The 21,500-nt window shown below is 43.9% G+C and overlaps 1 protein-coding gene across 2 annotated transcripts in view; it reads right to left on the reverse strand.

Annotated features, from left to right (window-relative positions):
* Positions 1-7,596: 7,596 nt before the first annotated feature.
* SLC2A4RG (SLC2A4 regulator) overlaps positions 7,597-21,500 on the reverse strand; it is a 403,131-nt gene continuing 389,227 nt past the window's right edge. The window contains exon 9 of one of the 2 annotated variants that reach the window (XM_069650877.1): positions 7,597-8,304. In XM_069650877.1, the coding sequence (XP_069506978.1) occupies positions 8,193-8,304 (112 nt within the window). In that variant the 3' untranslated portion in view covers positions 7,597-8,192. The remainder of the gene's footprint in view (positions 8,305-21,500) is intronic. The other variant, XM_069650878.1, reaches the window with a different exon arrangement.

Here is a 21,500-nt window from a genome sequence, read left to right on the forward strand (position 1 = left end):
CTGTTCCTGGGTGTCCCTTCTGAATCTCCAGCTCCACACTCCTGTGGAACTAAACTGGGAAGTGCATCACAAATGAGTGCACGATTTTCTCTTTCTTTATAATTTACAGTCACAAAGGGATTTTCTATTTCTCTTGTGTTTTACGCTTAAAGAAAATGACATGTTAACTGTTTTCTTCTTATCTTTGAGAAAGGCAGAGTTAAGGTCCTGAGCTAAAAAAGCCAGGACTCTTGGCAGGATCAAGTGTTGACCAATCAACTATGTGTAAGCATGTATCGACAGAAAAAGATTGGGGTGTGGCTCGATGGACCAGCCCTAGACCATTCTGGGGCATTTACAGCGATTCACTCCTTTGTCAGGGGTTTTCCCAGCTATTCGTTGTTTGGATAGAGAAAGATAACGTAAACTATCCCCGGGCCTCCAACTATTTTAGGACCCCTCTGCTGTACTTTTCATGGTCGATAAGATAACCCCCTTTTATGGGGTTTCAGAGAGTTGGGGTTTCAGGTTCACGGACAATGCATTTTCTGAGGTAGGTGCTCTCAGTTCATACTATTCACTGTTCACCGTTGCTGCCGTTTTAGTGTTCAACAAAGTAAAAAGTATAAACATTTAAGTGGGTGTTGAATGACAAGGGAATAGAAGAGGTTGACCCCCGTTGTATATCTGGGATTCATCTCTGCCAACAAGAATAAGTTGAGGTTTATTAAGGAACAAATCTCAGCGAAGATTGAGCCATTAATACCTCCAATGAATATCATCATGGCCAATTATCACTGCTACTCTTTACGCCCCTTAATTGAATTCTATAAAAAGTGAAAGTGACTACAATAATAGCCTATGGTGTTGAGTGGTTGGCGATTAAGAATAGAAATTGGCTTAATGCCTTTGAAGGGAAAATCTGGCGCACAGTGTAGAGACTTCCTCCTCGCTGTCTATGCCGATTCTTGGCGTCATGGTGGTAAACTTATAAATGGAGCAAATTCATCCTTTATTTTTAGATCATAGAGAAAGACGGGAAAGTCTCCCTTTACAAGACATGTGGAGGTTTCCCCAATTAGGTGCAATCGCTCTCTGAATACGTTTATGCTGGTGTGTGAGTTTTGATGAAGGTGGAAATAGATGTGTTACAATATGATTTCAATCCCTCCTATGAAAGAAAGAAGTTAAGAGAATGGGAAAATATTGAAAACAAAGAAAGCCTTTGTAACCTGAAACTTTACAAAGAATATGGAAGAAGCCTTTAAGGTTGAAGGTCTCCGATGGCATATATCTACAGATTTCCCTCTCCAAATCAGCGATTGTTGTTTTTAAGATTTAGATGCAATTGCTTACATACCCTTGAAGTAATTTGTCTACGTTTTAGTCTACATGCTGAGTGTAGATTATGTATGACGGACAAAGTGGAAAATCTTCGCCATCTGCTCTTAGAATGTCCTACATTACTTCAAAGAAGATTGTTTTAGTTTGAAAGATTTATTAATTCTTCTCAGGCTGTTATCCCTCAAAATCTCTGCAGGAAATAAAAGATTGGAAAGCAGTTATCCCTCACGTCGTCTTGAGTTAATTCTTAAAAGAGTAGTTGGGATATATACCCAGATTAGCTGATCTCCTCAGTTTTGAGCATGAAATAGCTACTTGTAAATAGCACAATGACACATCTTGGGAACATAAGTTCAAATGCTGGTACACACCTCATGAAAACAAAAAAGTGACTCATTATGAAAGTTTTTCTTTGTTTTTTGATTATTTTCGACTTTTGCTTCTAATGTGTTTGTATATTAACGATGAATTTGAAAACCTTAACAATAATAAAAAATAGGTCTACTCAAAACCATATTTCTGATTAAATAATAGCAAAACATCATTGCAACTAGGACAAGTCTATAAATTAGGGAGGTTGCACTTAAACAAATACAACTAAAGCTGTTCTACTAGTTCTAAATCTGCGTTGGCGAATCGCAATATTTCAACATGCCTATAATGGGTGATCATTTTACCAGCTGAAGAGCTAGCTTACTCTGAGGTTTTCAAACTTTCATAAATCACAGACTAATAGCCTGGACGATGGAACGGAAAGATAACCTAGTTACGTTTGCAATATTTGAAACCCTAGATATAACAGAGTTCATTTTTTAATGAATCACTTAAACACTGACAATAAAAAATAGGTCACTTGCAGATTATTCTATTTCATCATTCCGCCGAATACATATACGCTCAAAGTATGCTCTCTGACTGATCACAGGCTAAGAGTTTTCGTTTTAGAGTGCACGCTATCACGTTGCATATTTATGCATATTTATAATTGGTACAATCCAAATAGACTTCCACCTTGTTTTTTGGGCACATAAAAGCCTATATTAAAATTAGCCAGAAGTGTGACTTAAAAGGAGTAATTAAATAAAGCGAGAGCTGTTTGGCATTTAAGGAAACACATAAAAACCTATATCACAAGTGTGCTGTTAATTGCCAATGGCAATTTGAAACTGACTTATGAGAAACATTTCTATTTCTACGGAGAGCCATGTCCAGCTGCCATGGTAGTAAAACGAATGCAATATTTCTCTGCCTCACATTCCTTATCTTGGAAACATGTATGTGTGTATATTTTCTGATGCTTTTTCCTGCACCAAGGTAAAAAGCCTTGGCATGGTGTTGCAGTTCACAATCCACTTGTTTGTGTCTATTTTAAACAATCTTCGCCCTATTATTAGGAAAAAGATCTGATGCTGTTAGAAAGTATTTCTGGTCAATTGTACTTCAATGAGCAAATTATTATTAAATGGACAAACTACTTCACACAATTGAACCATTTCACTGCCCTAAAACACACACACCATCTCATACGTACCATAGGAAATTGAGGATGTGGCCATGAAAGGATTAAATGAGTGGCAGAAGATTTAAACAGGGATGAAATACAAATTCAAGAGCTACTCAAAACCAATACCTTATCCTAGTTCACTCCCATTAGACACTACAGAAAAGTAATAGCTTCAACTTTAGCAGGAAATGCTATGGTTTAGTCTGTGCTATCAGTTCACAGACTAGACGTGCATTACATGTACTTCATGTCAAATTCGATCTACCACCCGGGTGGCCTAGGAAGGATGTTTGACATGTGTTGATGTACTGCTACTTTTTGGTGTGGATATAGTGAGAAAGTAAATGTTATCATATGTTATATGTGTGCCCATGACAATTGCCAGAAAAATAACAGGCACTGGGAAAAGACCTCAAGGCCCAAAGTTTGAAGAGTTGAGATCAAAATCCAAACGAAGGTGGCAGGAACGGAAAGAACCATCTACCCCACCCAAGAGATACAAAACCGCTCATATATAAAATAGATGTAGGTATGGGAGAATTCTGACGAATGAGGCATAAAAACAGAGCGATAGGGAGAACAGGCAGGGCCCCCACAGCCCAATAAGGCAATCATTAATACTATACTCTAATTTAATGAAAAAACCTATTAGTCGACTATTCTAACCTAGTTAAACGACTGGCTAGCCCTAAAAAAATATGTTTTTTAAAAAATTCAGAGTCAAACATTAATTAGCAAAGATGCATTAATCTTCTAGGCCACTGATCAAGCTGTACCCACGACCATAATAAAGCTACCCAAATACAAGACAGCAAGCACCAAACTCAGGGTATAAGTGAAACAGAATAGGCTGTTCGTAAACGTACTGCAAGTGAAAGTTGTCAAGGTAAAACTACTGCCTACATTCCAACCAACCTGAGCAACAATATCACATTCCACCTAAAAGGAGCATTTGTAAACCGTATTCAACATAGAAAATGCATCACTACTGAGAGGGGCTTCATGGCATGTATGGCCATTGACATGCCGCTCTAGTGAGTATGACGCAGAAGGGTTTAACATCATACACTTGACATTAAAGATTACATAATTGAATATGGCCAACATCAAATTTAAATCAAAGGAATCAGATACCGGTCATGTCCTATGTAGACAAAATGTACGCATGGAACAGAAAGGAAAGAAGGAATGTGCACGTTTATAAAGGTACAGATCAAAAATCAGGACTGCCTCATTAGGCTTGCCCATTGTTGGGATGCGCAAGGCCAAACCCTGGAGCTAGAGACAGATCTTCGTGGACATGGGCATCCCAAAGCAAGCCATCAAAGCAGAATATTATCAGGTCAGCCACCAATAAAAGCGCCAGATTTGACTGGTGCTAGGATTTTCTTAAACTTCTTCCCAACAGCAGGCTATGACTAGTTCAAAATCAATAAGGAAGCCAGAGCCAGGACGATGTCGCTTCCAAGACCAAAATCTGTGCAGAACAAGAGGCTTAGCTTTGGCATATTGTTAGTGGTAGAGGTATTCCAAAATTCTAGCAGTTTCAGCTTTGCTCAGGGCCCAAATTTCCTGCAGACAGCTACTGAGGGGCATAGTGCAAGTCAGCAGGATTGAAAGGGAGGGGGCGGTGCGGCCAGAGTTCTTCACTGAGGACGATAGCGGCCAGAGTTCTTCACTGAGGGTGATAGGCTAAATCTCTCAAGACAGCTCTGGATCAAGGAGAGTGACATCACCATTGATTGGAACGATCTAGATATCATAGAGACCCTGCTCTCAGCTGAAGCTGTGCCACTGTGTCCAGGAAACCGATGCATTAGCTATTGCATGCCTGTACTATATTGTCAGCTTTTGAGGCAAGGCGGCAACAGTATGGAACGAGGCTGTAAGACGTTTGTTCATGGCTTCATTAGTTCAGTGTTCCAGCCTTGGAGGGATACATTCACATTCCGAGCACCAGTTTTCTCCTCGCCGCATCACATAGGCAACAGCCAAGATACCGGTAAAAACAGAGCAGGCAATTTTAAGAGATCTCTTGGAATTATCTGCTATGGGCAGCTAATAATTGGACCAGGAAAGGGGCTTATACATGTCCAAAAGTGGACTAATAAGGCATATTTACATGGGGTCAGATTTAGGAGCCCAAAGCACAGCCACAGCGTGACGCACAACTTCATGAGTAGAGTTGTGGCTAAACTAGAAGTGGGTTGGCCAGCTCTCTGGAGAATAGCCCTCTCAAACAGGTGCCCGAGGCCGACCGTCTCTGTGTGGGAGTTTATGTCAAGTCTCCCACTCACTCAAGGAATGAACTAAGAGTTCTACGGTTCTTATCTGACAGATCTTGTTAGAAAAGGAAAGCTTTCTTTCATGCCACAAAGCCCTGCCAGAGCTTCTCCTGCCTGCAAGGAAGGCTGGGCAGGCTATTGAACAGGGCCGTAGAGAACCGGTGACAAATCCAAAAGCAACATTGGAAGCTCTATATGGAGGGGAAATGGAAGAGACTGGGTTGTGTGTACAAAGGGTCAAGTGATTCAGCATCACAAGGTGGAACACAGCAGATTCATATAACCTGCTGTCCCCTTTCAGCTGGCCTAGGACATGTTTGTGGACCCCCAGTATCTGCTTACCCAATCAACAGCCACATAGAATGTGACCTAACCGGAGGGAAGCACAAATAGCACGCTGCAGTACAGGGAAATTACATGTTGGTTATGGGAGGACTGGCACATTGCCAGTGATGTTACTTTAACCAAGGTAAACCCACCAGGAAGCTGGTTTTCCAGTCTTGCTGAAGATCTATCACCAAATGAAGTAAAGGCTTCACATAATGAACAAAATGTTCTAGTTTTTGTTTTATGTGCTTACACATAACCAATCTTTTCACTCGGGTCATCAGTTCCCATGGCAACAATGTAGAGCCTACATTATTGGAATACCAATGCACACACCACTGGCCATCCCTATCCCTCAAAGGGAATATGGTGAGGCACCATGCCCATGTATAAAATAATTTCGTTGGTATACATGTGTTAACAATGTAACAAACTATTGCGAAAAGTAAATTTGTAAAAATGTGCTATTTTAGAAGACTTCAAACAAGCAAAATATATTCTGTCGAGTAAATGTGTGCTAAAGTTAACTAAACTTAACCTTAGAAAAAAGGAAAATAATGACAATCAAGTGACAGAGAAAAGGTCCCATACGATTGTTTCTTTTAAAAACATGAAATATCTCTCTGAACAAAATAGAGCTGTCAGCATTTTAAGCTAAAGAAATTGACTGCCAACTTCTTTAGACAAGAGACATCTAGACATTGATGTACCATCAACATTAATGCAAAGCAATCCAAGCTAAAAACACTTGACAACCGCAAATGAAAGTATCGGAGCAGTCATATATATTGCAAAAAGAAAAATGCTTAGAAATAAATAGCATGGTTAGCCTACTACAAGAAAGAAAAATACTCAAATGAAAAATAAAAAGCAACACTCAGGAAAACAAAAAGATACCTTGAGGGACACACAAATAAGAAGTATGGAATCTCAACAGCCCACCTGGCTCTGCAAAATTCATGTGGTGCCAAAAAAATAAACTGCTTAGCTAGTGACATAAACAGAGTGGGCTTTATGTGGGTGGGGGTGGTAAGGGACAGGAGTCGATAAGGGAAATACGATTTAAGGTCAATTCAGCCAAAAGGCAGCCAAGCATTTTAAGATTTTGGTCAGTCTCCTCAGCCCAAATGCTGTGCATATTAAACCGAATAAATATGGCCATTTCCAAACACGCCATATGCGCCAGGAAAGCTAACCACCAGCTATGGAAAACCTCTGCAAAAGCCTTCCAGCAATTACTAACAGCAACAGTTGAGTCCCCTACCTACATATGCCATTTCAAGAACATTCATTTGTGTCTTAACATGGAACACATTCTATAAAGTTGCTGCCACTAAGGTTCAGCTGCTGCAAGATGGGAAAGCTTGCATCACTGCTACTAAACATCAGTAGGAACAGGGGACAAATATTATATGAAGGGGTTCTTCACCTACAAACAGGGGTAGGAGAGGTAAGCATTTCTACAAAAAGTCAAAGAGGGATTAGGTGAGTAAATTAAAAAAAAGAAAAAAAAGAAAGAAAATGGATCCTATAACATGTAATTTACTAAAGGCAGTGGGGAGATTTTTTGTTGTTGCTAGAAATGGAGGTCAGTAGGTACTCTGCACAATGTTCCCCTCACTCTATGTCTTCCTCCCTCACTACCAAATGTACTGCAAAAGGTAGTAGCCACATTTTTCAGATCACAGTAGCAACGCAGAAAGCCCCTACCAGCAGCACTGCACCAAACATATCGATCAGTCCATTTTGGGTAACGTTGGTTTCTACAGCACTGCTTATTGTGCTTTGATCAGGTCACTTAAGTAGGTGGCCAGTACATTTTCTGCAACACATCTTAAATGTGATTTGAGAACATTCTGCAGTTTGCTCCGAAGTCTCCATTTTCCGCAATACATTGTTATGATTACATCAGGGTCTGTTGGATTCCCATGGATGCTCCATTTCCAGTAGCAGGACTTTATGTGGCTGGATCATGCTTTGCAAATAATCCTAGATGTGGTTAGTCCAAATCCTGTAAAGAACAGGCCTGTTGCATTTTAACATCATGGATCGATAGTCTGACACCAGTTAATGCTAGCTGGGTCAAAGAAGTCTTGCCGATTCATTTACAACTAGGTCATTGATTGTCGCAGCAAAGGCAGAATAGAGTTTCAAGTAGCCGTTTCAACCAGTTGTCTTTATTTACATTTTTAAAATGCTGCGGACTGATTCTATGAAATGGTCCACATTCAATTATTATTAAGCAACCAGATTTGCTGTTGCAGGTTTATAATCCGTGTGTGCCTACAACACATTCAAATTCCAATCCTAGATCTTCGAGCACGATTGTCAATATCAAGGCTCATAAATCCAGTTCCAAGAGGCACAGCAGCAGGAAAGAAAGGGATTAGCTTATTTATAAGAGAAACATACTCTCTTTAATGTCTTAGAAGGTGAAATGTGTGAAAATCGTCTTTACAAATCGCCAAAAGGAAATAAAATGTTTTAAAAAGGAAAACAATGAATTTCAGAGCTTCATTCTCCTTCTTGTGCAAGACCGCTTTAGAAAATGCGAAAACTGTGAAGGAAACTTTTCTATTAAAAAGGAGAGGGGAACCATTTCCCCTTCCCCCTAGTATAAAATTCCAAAAGACAGGATAATGCGTTGACCAGCTCAAAACATGGGTCTCTCCAGCCAGCAAGAGCCACAAAGAAGGATAAAACACATCATCTAAGCGCCTGAAGATGCCAAGTGTGAGTTGAAGAAAATAGACTCAGTCCATGAATCTCTGACACGCTTTTTTCCAGCGGCAGGCCGTGCACCACATCTCGCGGTTTTCCATTCCATATACCTTTCGGCATTTCTTTGCATCACCACGGGGTTTTCTAGGAAAGGTGAAAAGAAAAACATGTTAAGCTCTATGGAGGGAATGACAGCTAGTATGACCTTTCATCTCTACACATTTCTTTTGTAAATGTTTTTAATGACATCTCAATGAATAGGCATATGTATTCATAAAATATAAATCAGTATACATTTTTTGCCCATAAATGAATCAAAAAGCCCATCCCAACAACCCCCTGCCTAAATCCCTTGTCACGAACAAGGCGATTATATTGATTACACAGAGCAGAAACATTAGCCTAGAGAACGAATGGCAAATGCATAGCTGTACATTTTTTAGCAGTGTTGCGAACACACAGGAGACGTGAATATTCCCTGTCGTCAGACTTGGAATCCCTGGTTACCTTGACTCTTTGCAGCTGAGCTCTGGTGAGTGAATAGCCTGTTTACTGTTATCCGTGTGCCCAATCTGAACACTTGCCCCTTGTTTCCTACAGCCCCAGTCCCCTTTCTCAGTCGGTCTCCCCTGCCTCCCACCCCGCTCCCACTTCCTGATTCACATCCCTCCCACCTCCCAGCCCGTCCACCACCCCCGTGATTGGTTGATCCTCCAACTCACTGCTGGCCTAGTGAGCCGCTTCACCGTTCACTTGCTTCTTTGAAGCTGAGCTCGGGTGAGTGAATAGCCGGTTTACTGCTATCCGTGTACCCAATCTGAACACTTGCCCTGTGTTTTCTACAGCCCCAGTCCCCTTTCTCAGTCGATCTCCCCTGCTCCCACCTCCTGATTTCACTCCCTCCCACCTCCCGACCCGCCCATCCGGCTTTGATTGGTCCAACCAGTGGACTCCCCTCCATTACCAATTCTTCCAGGGCAGCCCATCGGCTAGGGACCTGAGGCAAAGGCCGACTCCTATAGAGACGACTCCAGATGGTATTTAGAGGTATCCGCAGGAGAAGCAAGAAGACAACTACAAGTAAGTGTGGCAAGGGCGGGGTCTGAAGCAACTACTTCATGCCATATTACCCTACCACTTAACTTAGAAGTGTCCCTGATAGCCTCACTGTGCAAAGCTGATTTGTGAAAGTTGAACTTAGAAGTGCATTAGAAGCCGAATTGAAAAGTGTGCCCTGTAACACCTCTGTGCAAAGTTGAATTTAGAAGCGTGTTCAATAGCATTTAGGTGAAAGTTGGATCTAGAAGTGCATTTAGAAGTGGAATTAGATGTGTGCCCAATAACCTCTCTGTGAAAGTTGAACTTAGAAGTGTGCCCAATAGCCTATCTGTGAAAGTTAATTTAAAAGTGTGCCCCATAGACTCTCTCTGAAAGTTGAACTTAGAAGTGTGCCCAATAGCCCCTCTGTGAAAGTAGAACCTAGAAGTATGCCCATTAGACTCTCTGTGAAAGTTAATTTAAAGGTGTGCCCAATAGACTCTCTCTCAAAGTTGAACTTAGAAATGTGCCCAATAGCCCCTCTGTGAAAGTTGAATCTAAAGTGTGCCCAATAGCCCCTCTGTGAAAGTTGAATTTAGAAGCGTGCCCAATAGCCCCTCTGTGAAAGTTGATTTAAAGGTGTGCCCAATAGACTCACTCTCAAAGTTGAACTTAGAAATGTGCCCAATAGCCCCTCTGTGAAAGTTGAATTTAGAAGTGTGCCCAATAGACTCTCTGTGAAAATTGAATTTCAAAGTGTGCCCAATAGATTCTCTGTGAAAGTTGATTTAAAAGTGTGCCCAATAGCCCCTCTGTGAAAGTAGAACCTAGACATATGCCCAATAGCCCCTCTGTGCAAAGTTGAATTTCGAAGCGTGCTCAATAGACTTTCAGTGAAAGTTGAACTTTGAAGTGCACTAAAAGTTGAATTTAGAAGTGTGGTCAATAGCTTTTAGGTGAAAGTTTGATTTAGAAGTGCATTTAGAAGTGGAATTAGATGTGTGCCCAATAATCTCTCAGTGAATATAGAGGCGTCTCAATTGCCCCTCTGTGAAACTTGAATTTAGAAGTATACTCAATAAAGACTCAGTGAAAGTTGATTTAAAAGTGTGCCCAATAGACTCTCTGTGAAAGTTGATTTAAAAGTGTGCCCAATAGACTCTCTGTGAAAGTTCAATTTAGAAGTGCATTAGAAGTTGAATTTAAGAGTGTGCCCAATAGCTTTTAGGTGAAAGTTGGATTTAGAAGTGTGCCCAATAACCACTCTGTGAATTTATAAGTGTCCCAATTGCCCTCTGTGAAAGTAGAACCTAGAAGTATGCCCAATAGAATCTCTGTGAAAGTTGATTTAAAAATGTGCCCAATAGCCCCTCTGTGAAAGTTGAATTTAGAAGTGTGCCCAATAGACTCTCTGTGAAAATTGAATTTCAAAGTGTGCTCAATAGACTCTCTGTGAAAGTTGAACTTAGAAGTGTGCCCAATAGACTCTCTGTGAAAGTTGAATTGCGAAGTGTGCTCAATAGACTCTCTGTAAAAGTTGATTTAAAAATGTGCCCAATAGCCCCTCTGTGAAAGTTGAATTTAGAAGTGTGCCCAATAGACTCTCTGTGAAAATTGAATTTCAAAGTGTGCTCAATAGACTCTGTGAAAGTTGAACTTAGAAGTGGGCCCAATAGCCCCTCTATGAAAGTTAAATTGCAAAGTGTGCTCAATAGACTCTCTGTGAAAGTTGAATTTAGAAGTGTGCCCAATAGACTCTCTGTGAAAGTTGAATTGCGAAGTGTGACCAATAGACTCTCTGTGAAAGTTGATTTAAAAGTGTGCCCAATAGCCCCTCTGTGAAAGTAGAACCTAGAAGTATGCCCAATAGACTCTCTGTGAAAGTTGATTTAAAAGTGTGCCCAATAGACTCTCTGTGAAAGTTAATTTAAAAGTGTGCCCAATAGACTCTCTGTGAAAGTTGAATTGCGAAGTGTGCTCAATAGACTCTCTGTGAAAGTTGAACTTAGAAGTGTGCCCAATAGCCCCTCTGCGAAAGTTGAACTTAGAAGTGTGCCCAATAGACTCTCTGTGAAAGTAGATTTAAAAATGTGCCCAATAGCCCCTCTGTGAAAGTTGAATTTAGAAGTGTGCACGCTAGACTCTCTGTGAAAATTGAATTTCAAAGTGTGCTCAATAGACTCTGTGAAAGTTGAACTTAGAAGTGTGCCCAATAGACTCTCTGTGAAAGTTGAATTGCAAAGTGTGCCCAATAGACTCTCTGTGAAAGTTGATTTAAAAGTGTGCCCAATAGCCCCTCTGTGAAAGTTGAACTTAGAAGGGTGCCCAACAGCCCCTCTGTAAAAGTTGAATCTAAAGTGTGCCCAATAGCCCCTCTGTGAAAGTTGATTTAAAAGTGTGCCCAGTAGACTCTCTGTGAAAGTTGAACTTAGAAGTGTGCCCAATAGCCCCTCTGTGCAAAGTTGAATTTAGAAGCGTGCTCAATAGACTCTCAGTGAAAGTTGAACTTTGAAGTGCACTAAAAGTTGAATTTAGAAGTGTGGTCAATAGCTTTTAGGTGAAAGTTGGATTTAGAAGTGCATTTAGAAGTGGAATTAGATGTGTGCCCAATAATCTCTCAGTGAATATAGAGGCGCCTGAATTGCCCCCCTGTGAAACTTGAATTTAGAAGTATACTCAATAGAGACTCAGTGAAAGTTGATTTAAAAGTGTGCCCAATAGACTATCTGTGAAATTTGAATTTAGAAGTGCATTAGAAGTTGAATTTAAAAGTGTGCCCAATAGCTTTTAGGTGAAAGTTGGATTTAGAAGTGCGTTTAGAAGTTAAATTTAGAAGTGTGCCCAATAACCACTCTGTGAATTTATAAGTGTCCAATTACCCTCTGTGAAAGTTGAACTCAGAAGTGGGCCCAATAGCCCCTCTGTGAATTTAGAAGTGTGCCCTGTAACACCTCTGTGCAAAGTTGAATTTAGAAGTGTGGACAATTCCCACTCATCGAAAGTGGTATTGGAAGTGTGCCCAATACCCCCTCTGTGAATTTAGAAGTGTGCCATATAACACCCCTGCGCAAAACTACATTTAGAAGTTTGCTCAATAGACTCTATGTGAAAGTTGAATTTAGAAGTAAATTTAGAAGTGTACCCAATAACATCTCTGTGAAAGCTGAAACTACAGGTGTGCCCAATAGCCTCTCTGTGAAAGCTGACACTAGAAGTGTGCCCAATAGCCTCTCCGTGAAAGTTGTATGTAGAAGTGTGCCCAATAGCATCTCTGTGAAAGCTGAAACTAGAAGTGTGCCCAATAGCCTCTCCGTGAAAGTTGAATGTAGAAGTGTGCTCAATAGACTATGTAAAAGTGAATTTAGAAGTGCATTTAGAAGTTGCATTTTTAAAAGTGTGCCCAACAAACTCTCTGTGAAAGTTGAATTTGAAGTGCATTAGAAGTTGAATTTATAAGTGTGCCCAATAACCTCTTTGTGGTTTTAGAAGTGTCCCAACTACTCCTCTGTAAGAGTTGAACTTAGAAGTGTGCCCAATAGCCGCTCATTGAAAGTTGTATTTAGAAGTGTGCCCAATAGTCTGCTGTGAATTTAGAATGTGTGCCTTGTAACACCTCTGTGCAAAGTTGAATTTAGAAGTGTGCCCAATAGCATCCCTGTGAAAGTTGAATCTAGATGTGCGCCCAATAGCCTCTCTGTGAAAGCTGATTTTAGAAGTGTAACCAATAGCCTCTCTGTCGAAAGCTGAATTTAGAAGTGTAACCAATAGCCTCTCTGTCGAAAGCTGAATTTAGATGTGTGCTCAATAGACTATGTGAAAGTCGAATTCAGAAGTGCATATAGAGGTTGAATTTAGAAGTGCGCCCAATAGTCTCTCTGGAAAAGTTTAATTTAAAGTGCACCCAATAGACTCTCTGTGAAAGTTGAATTTAGAAGTGCATTAGAAGCTGAACTTAGAAGTGTGCCCAATAACCTCTGTGAACCTAGAAGTGTCCCGATTGCCCCTCTGTGAAAATTAATTGGAAGTGGGCCCAATATCCTATTAGTCTAATATTGTGCCTGGTTGAATTGACTAATCTCCCTAATAACCTCTCTGTACAAAGTTGATTTTAGAACATGCCCAATACCCTCCCTGTATAAAGTCGAATTGAGAGAAGTGTGCCTAATAGTCTAATATCCCCTCTACACAAAAAATGAATCTAGATATAGACATCTCTATACAAAATTAAAATCTAGCAGTAGACCTCATATCATCCCAGTGTACAGTTGAATTTAGAACTGCGCCTAATAGTCTAATATCCCCTCTATACAAAATTGAATCTAGAGGCCTAATACCATCGCTGTGTTCAGTTGAATTTAGAAGTGTACCTAATAGTACCTAATAGCCTAATATCATCTCTGTGTACAGTTGAACCAGAAGTGTACCTAATAGTACCTAATAGCCCAATATCACCTCTGTGTACAGTCAAACCTAGAAGTGCACCTAATAGTCTAAGGTCATCCCTGTGCAAATTGAACTTAGAAGTGTGCCTAAAAGTGGCCCCACTGAATTTAGAACAACAATTAGAAAGCCCTCCTAAAATCCACCTAAAAGCTTGTACCAAGCATGAGTACACCCACTCCACCAGAGTTTGTCGGAAAAGACCACCGTGGACTGCCCCCACTCCCCAATCTGCCTTCCCTCCCATCCCCCCTGCCCAAAACATCCCACCCCCCTTCACATTGCCTACCATTCCCTCTCCAAACACCAAGCCAGAGGGAACAATGGCGAGCCAACCACCCTAAAACCACTCCTCCCCCAAACCCCACCACCGACCAGCCAATGTTAACCATGCCCCCTCCCCTCACTATCATAACAGGCACACCCCGCCCTGCATTCATCAACCCCACGCCTTGCCCACAAACCCCTGCCTCCTTCCCCCCAACCGCACCCTTTCCCCTCCCTAAAAACTGCACACCTAGCCCTAGCAAGAACCGAAGCTGCATCCCTCTCTCCCTCTGACCACCCTACCCTCTCTCACACTCCAATCGCTACAAAGAAACTAAAGAGGAAACGTACCTGGTCCCCCTCAATCTCTCAGCACTCCTCCCCTCCCCTGTCTCGACTCATTCCCACAATAACCTCCTTCCCCCGTGGCTTCACCCCTCCTAAAACCCCTCTCCCTCGATTTCTCATCAACTGCAACTGAAACTCCTAACTGCCCACACCCCACCTTCAAATCCCCCGAACCAAACCCGATCATCCTAACACACGCAACTACCCAATCCTGCGTGAAGCCGGCCAATTTTTCTGCTCGACCACTATTCCCATCGAGCATCAACCCCCTACCCCTCTCCCTTCCCAGTCTCCACTCTCTCCGCCACCACCCCTTCCGCTCCAGCTCCGAGACCAACCTCACCTGCCGATCTGAGCTGCATCCTATTTAATGCCCGATCTGTAGCAAAAAACAGACACTGCATCTTTGACCTCCTCACCTCTGACAAACCAGACCTGGTTTTCATAACCGAAACTTGGTTCTCTGACGACTTCGCCCCAATTGCTAATGAAGCCTTCCCCCCTGACTAGTCCCTCATTCCACTGAACCCGTCCCTCCAGAGGAGGGGGAGTAGCATTCGTCTTCAAGTCTCTCTTCCATGCCTCAATCATCGACAGCCAACCTTCCATTCATTCCTGCGAATCTCTCCTCGTTAGACTATCCCTCTCCCCGTCGCTCTCACACACCTTCCTAATAATCTACAGGCCCCCTGGCTACGATAGACAATTCGCAAACAACCTCTGCGACTCTATTGCCACCCTTCAACTAAACCATCCCAACCTCACCCTTCTTGGAGACTTCAACATATGGCTCGACATCCCCACCAACCCTATGACACACTCTCTGGTCGACGGTTTGGACGCAATTAACCTCCAAACCCACATAAACGGCCCGACTCACTATAAAGGACACACTCTTGATGCCATCTTTAGCTCCAACACCCTGATTCATTTAAAGCCCCCCAACCCTATCCTCTGGTCCGATCACTTCATTCTCTCGTTCACCATTCACTCACCCGGCCCCCTGACCCCCTTCCTGTACTCGAATCTGAACCTCCGAATCTATGCAAATGCTGGAAAAAACTAATAATCGTCCTGGACCTAGCCAACACACTCCTCCAGTCTCCACCACCTACCTGCCAAGTCAACAAACAACTAACCCCTGATGCCTTTGACTCATGGCTCAACGCATCTCTGATGCGGCTCACAACCCCTTGCAAACCATCAACCCGCCGTGGCCTCTTCCCCAGATGGTTCACTCCTGAGTTAAAAATCACTAAACAACTATATAAATACCTAGAACGCAAATGGCAGAAAGACAAAACCCAGGAGAATAGGGCCACCTTGGCATGACACCTTTATCAGTACAAGGCCGAAATCCGGAAAGCAAAAAAAAGCCCACTACAACTCCCCAATCCTAAACTGCAAAAACCCAAGCAAAGAACTCCACAAAATCATCTCCGAATTCACCAATCTGGCTTGCAACACGACCGTCCCGACTCCCTCACAATCACTGTGCGACTCACTCTCCCTCCACATTTTCACCACGGCTCTCGAAAGAACAAATACTCTAGCCACCAAACTAGCTCTCTTGCATCCGCCAAGCAATTCTCCCCCCCATACCGGCCGCCCCAGAGCAATTTCTCAAACTTCTATCTGCCCGCAAACCATCTGGCTCACCGCTGGACCCTTGCCTAGCCACAACCCTCAAAGAAATGTTCGCTTCCACCTGCGCATGTGAACACGCAAGATCCATCATAAATGCCTCCCTTGCCTCTGGTATCTTTCCCGACACATTCAAAACGGTTCATGTCAAACCTCTAATTAAAAAACCTTCGCTCGACCCTCTCGAGCCCAAAAACTACTGCCCCATCTGAAACACCAGATTCCTTGCCAAACTCATTGACTGAACCGCCTACTCCCAACTAAATGCCTTTGTCGAAGCCAACAATCTCCTAGACCCCGCTCAATCAGGTTTCAGAGCCCGTCACGGAACTGAAAGCACCCTAATCTCAATTTGGGATGACCTTAAAATGACGGCAGACTCCGCAGGATGCGCGGCACTAAACCTTCTTGACCTATCCGCCTATTTTGACACAATCAATCACTCAATCCTCCTAGACCGCCTCCACTCCCTAGGAATTGGTGGAACCGCTCTTAAATGGATAGCTTCATTCCTCAATGATTGGTTCCAAATAACGATACTCTCCACCTATACCTCCCAAACCCGACCAGTCGACACGGGAGTCCCACAAGGAGCATGCCTATCCGCCCTCCTGTTCAATCTCTACTTGATCACCCTCCCACCAATAATTTGTTCCCACAACATCCTGTGCTACAACTACGCCGACGACACTCAACTAATTCTAAAACTCCTGAACTCAAAACCCAACTGCCGACCTGACCTGGCCTCCTGCCTCCTTGACAGAGAACTCTGGATGACCCAAAGACACCTCCTGTTAAACCCCTCCAAAACGGAAATCATGGTATGTGGCAACCCGGAACTTCTTCCAGAACCACTACCCTGGCCATCCGCCATGGGCAACTCACCGACCCCTTCCAACTCAGTGAAAAATCTTGGATGCACCCTTGACTCTGACCTAACACTCTTGCGCCAAGTCAACAACGTCTCAAAGTCCTGCCACTACCACCTTAAAACCCGTAGGCGCATCTTTCCATATCTCTCCTTTCCCAACAGACTCTCTGCAGTCCAATCAATTGTTATATCAAGACTGGACTAGGCAAACCCCCTATACCTCGGAGTTCATGCGTACCAACTGAATAAACTCCAAAGGGCACAAAACGCGGCAGCCAGATTGCTTCTTGCGCTCGGCCTAAGAAACCACATCTCCCCAGCCCTTAAGATGCTGCACTGGCTTCCAGTAGCCCGAAGGGTGACTTTCAAAACCTTGTGCATCTCCCATCGAGCATTGCATAAAACCGGACCTCAATATCTTCAAGACAAGCTAAAACCCTACCACCCCCCGCACCTTAAGATCAAGATCAGCCGGCCTCCTAGTCATACCGAAGAAAAACTCAATCAGGTTAGGCGGATCATCATTCTCAGCCTTGGCCCCCACGCTATGGAACTCACTCCCACCCCACATCCGCCTAACTGAGGATATAATATTTATCGCAAACTGCTGAAAACCTGGCTCTTCCCATAAAACCAACCCGTACCAAACTAACCCAAACAGACCAACAGCAACTCAATGACACCAATCCATCAAACCACCTGATGCGAGAAACTGATAGCTAACAACCCCTAATATAAACTAGAAGGACAAACAGAATTAAACGAATAAAGTAGATGAAAGCAGTGAAATGGTTAATAAAAGTAAATTATACGGAAACACTAAAGAGATTTAAACTTCTCAAATCGACAGAATGCATGCGGAGTGAATGAAGTGAATGGCGTGGTAGAATTACTTAGAACAGGTAACTATATAGTTCGAATGAATGTGAAAATCGAATGAATATGTAGATCGGATGAGTGTATGGAATGGATGAACATGAGTGGATGAGTGTGTAGAGCGGCTGGGTGTGTAGAACGGACGAGCATGTAGCGCGGATGAGTGCGTAAATACAGAGAAGCGAGTAGAACGCAGGAGTGCGTAAAACAGATGAATGTCCAGAATGGATGAGCGTAAACGGGATAAGTGTGTAGAACTGATGAGTATGTGGAGCAGATGAGTATGTAGAGCACATCAGTATGGATAACGGATGAATATGGAAGTGCAGAGAGTGTGTAGATCGCTGGAGCAGATGAATGTACAGACCTAGCGAATGTACAGAACGGATGAGTGAATAGAACGGATGAGTGACTAGAGCGGAAGAGTGTATAGAGCGGGGAAGTGTATGGAGTGGGGAAGTGTATAGAGCGGGGAAGTGTATAGAGCGGGGAAGTGTATAGAGCGGGAAAGTGTATAGAGCGGGAAAGTGTATAGAGCAGAGGAGTGTATAGAGCGGAGGAGTGGATAGAGCGGATGAGTGGATAAAGCAGATGAGTGGATAAGTGTACAGAGAGAATGAGTGTACAGAACGGATGAAGATATAGAACAGATGAGTGTAGAGATGAATATATAGAACAGGATATTGCTGTTGAATGCGCGAAAAGCACGAGTGCTTAAAGCAGATGAGCGCGGGGAGCAGATGAGTGCAGGGAGCAGATTTGTGCGTAGAGGGGATGAGGTCGTAGAGGGGATGAGGGCATAGAGGGGGTGAGGGCATAGAGGGGGTGAGGGCATAGAGGGGGTGAGGGCATAGAGGGGGTGAGGGCATAGAGGGGGTGAGGGAGTAAAACAGGTGAATGCTTAGTACATGTGAGGGCATAAAGCGGATGAATGCCGGAGCGAACGAGTGCCCAGAGTGAACAGACGTGTTGCGTAGAGTCGACGAGTACGTAGAACGAACAAGCACAGATTGCATCCAATACTGATGAGTGCGTACAATGGATGAATACGTAGAGCTGCCGAATGCATAGAGCATGGGGCAGACAGGAGCACATGCGTGGGGCAGATAGGAGTGCATGCGAGAGGCAGACAGGTGTGCATGCATGGGAGCGCATAGAATTTGCGTGACATATATAGTATGGTTTGGAATGCAGAGAACGTCTGAAAGCGAATATAACCCACCATATCTCACCACCACGCTTACTTTCTCCTTACATCACCACTCAATTAGAACACAGAGATACTAGGACACCATTCGGTATAACTGTTCTCATACCAACATCCGCCGCTCACTCCACATCACTAAGTAATCACTGCTGGTTACACACCCCCCAGCCAGGCGTTCTCCTCAGGCCTAACGCAGCCACATCCGGTTTGGATAAATCCTGCGTGGCTGACCTCTTTCCTCTCCAATCGACCCTCCCAGGTCCAACTGGGGTCTTTCCTTTCTGACATCTTTTTCTCTACCTGTGGTGTCCCCCAGAGTTCTAACCTCTCCCCCTGGCTCTTCAACCAGTATCTGGCTCTTCTCGCCCACCGCATTGCCGCTCTCTGCCCCTACTTTCAGTGTTATGCGGATGATACCCAGCTCATTTTCAGGCTACCCTCAGCCTCCTCTTCTCCTTCCCTCATCTCTGACTGTCTTTCTGCTATCCAGGACTGGTGTGCCGCCAATGACCTCTGCCTTAATGCCAGTAAGACTGAGATTCTACTCATCGGCACACCCACTCCCTCCTTCCCTGCAGCTCTCTGGCCGGCCTCTCTTGGCCCTCTTCCTGCTCCTACCTGCAAGACAAAAAACCTTGGGTCATCTTTGGCTCCACACTCTCCTTCTCTCCTCACATATCTGACGTTTCTAAGAAGTCACACTACCAGCTACACCTCCTCAGAGGTATCCTTACTTTCCTCTCCTTCCCCAGAAGCTCACTGTCTCTAGAGCCCTGGTTCTCTCGAAGCTGGACTACTGTAACAGCCTCTATCTAAATTTGCCTGCCTCTACTCTCCGCCCTTTGCAGCTCATCCAGAACAGGACTGCAAGACTTGTCCTTGGCCTCAAGCCCAGGGACCGTATCTCTCCAGGACTGAAATCACTACACTGGCTCCCAGTGACTGCGAGGATCAAGTACAAAACCCTCTGCATTGTCCACAAGGCCTTCTGGGGCCTTGGGCTAAAATACCTTCAACTCTCTCTTCCTAAATATCTTCCTTCTCGAGCTCTTCGCTCGTCCGCCTCCAACTCCCTCAGGGTCAGCCGCTTCTCCAAACGAGTTGGTGGCAGATCTCTCTCCGCTGCAGGGGCCTCCCTCTGGAACAGCCTTCCTGCCTCCCTGAAACTTGAGGAGAACCATCTCCGGTTCCGGAAGCACCTCAAAACCTTTCTCTTCGCCTCCGCTTTCTCTCCCCCTCTCCCCTGCTAAAGTTACTGAAACTGCACTTAATCTGCAACTGGGCCACTCGCCGTTCTCGGTCCTTGGCCCAGCCACTCTCCCCTGCACTGCCTCCCTGGCATCCCCTGTACTACGGGACTTTGTCTGTATCCCACAGCCCCCCCTTCCGAGCACTTATCTGCACTTACTCGTACTGCCACTAGTTGGCCCTTGTTATTTCCTGTATGCTATTGACCCTGTAATGCACTTTCCCCTCTCCCTTTCACCCTTGCACTTCTCCCTTTCTCCTCTACCCTTGCACTTGCGCGATCTGAATGATACCTGGCCTAGTAGGATCGTTGTCTGTCTCCCTTTGTTTCCCCCCCTTGCCTCGTCACGCCTTGAAACACTTGTGTATAGGCGTGTTACAAATGCCATATCATATCATATCACATACTCCACATACTCCTGATATCTCAACCTTCACACCTACCGCTAGAAAGCAGCTATTACACGGATACCGCACGAGCTGCACACATACCCGGTGCTCACCCGCACCTTTTGACTCTCCCTACTCTCTCTACTGATCTGAACTTCGGTTCCCAAGGGCGTTCAACCTACCAGCGCCTTCAGACCATACCAATGGTATATAAGGCGCTATATAAATGCAAAATAACAATAACAACAATAACTTAGTAATTCTCCTATGGAAAAACTTGACACCTTGAGTGTCCCATTGGTGTCGTTGGGGGTGCTTTTGGTCCCCACCAATGGACGTCGAATGTATAGCTCCACCCCAGCAGCTTCCCCTCAGATTTTAAACACTCCAGCTGGGGATATCCCTTAATACAGGATGTTTGTCTGTAGGGGTAGGCTGGAGGGTGTATGTGAATGCATGACAGATACCAACCATGGAGAAATGGAATTACAGGTAAGAAACTACTCCCTTCTCCCAGCACCGGATCTTTCATGGATTCACATGCTGTGAATAGATTCTATAGCAGTATACATGTTAGGAGGAGATAAACCAGGCAAAGACAGATTAGATACTTTCAAATTCTCTGCTTTAATGCGAGAAGAATACATAAGCAAGTAAACAAAGGAAAAACCCTGGAAGCTGCGGGGCTTACCTTACTAGAACAGCTGTTGAAGGACTACATGTCCCATCTGCACGTCCTCAACGTGCTGCTGATGTAAACAGTAGTGCCTGGTAAATGTGTGAGGCACTGCCCCTGTTGCCACCTGGCAAATGTCTCTGATGGGTACTCCAGACTAGAGAGCCGCAGAGGCAGCCGTGGCCCGTGTAGAGTGCGCTCTAGGCACAGTTTGCAACGGCTTATTGTCCTTAGCATGGCAGGAGATTGTAGATGAAATGCATCTTGCAATGCCTTGTTTTGAAATGGATTTTCTCTTGTTGGATGAGCCAAAGGCGACAAACAGTTGTTTAGTC

This window comes from Ambystoma mexicanum, chromosome 3p (assembly GCF_040938575.1).
Source record: "Ambystoma mexicanum isolate Mex_15411 chromosome 3p, UKY_AmexF1_1, whole genome shotgun sequence".
Taxonomy (NCBI): domain Eukaryota; kingdom Metazoa; phylum Chordata; class Amphibia; order Caudata; family Ambystomatidae; genus Ambystoma; species Ambystoma mexicanum.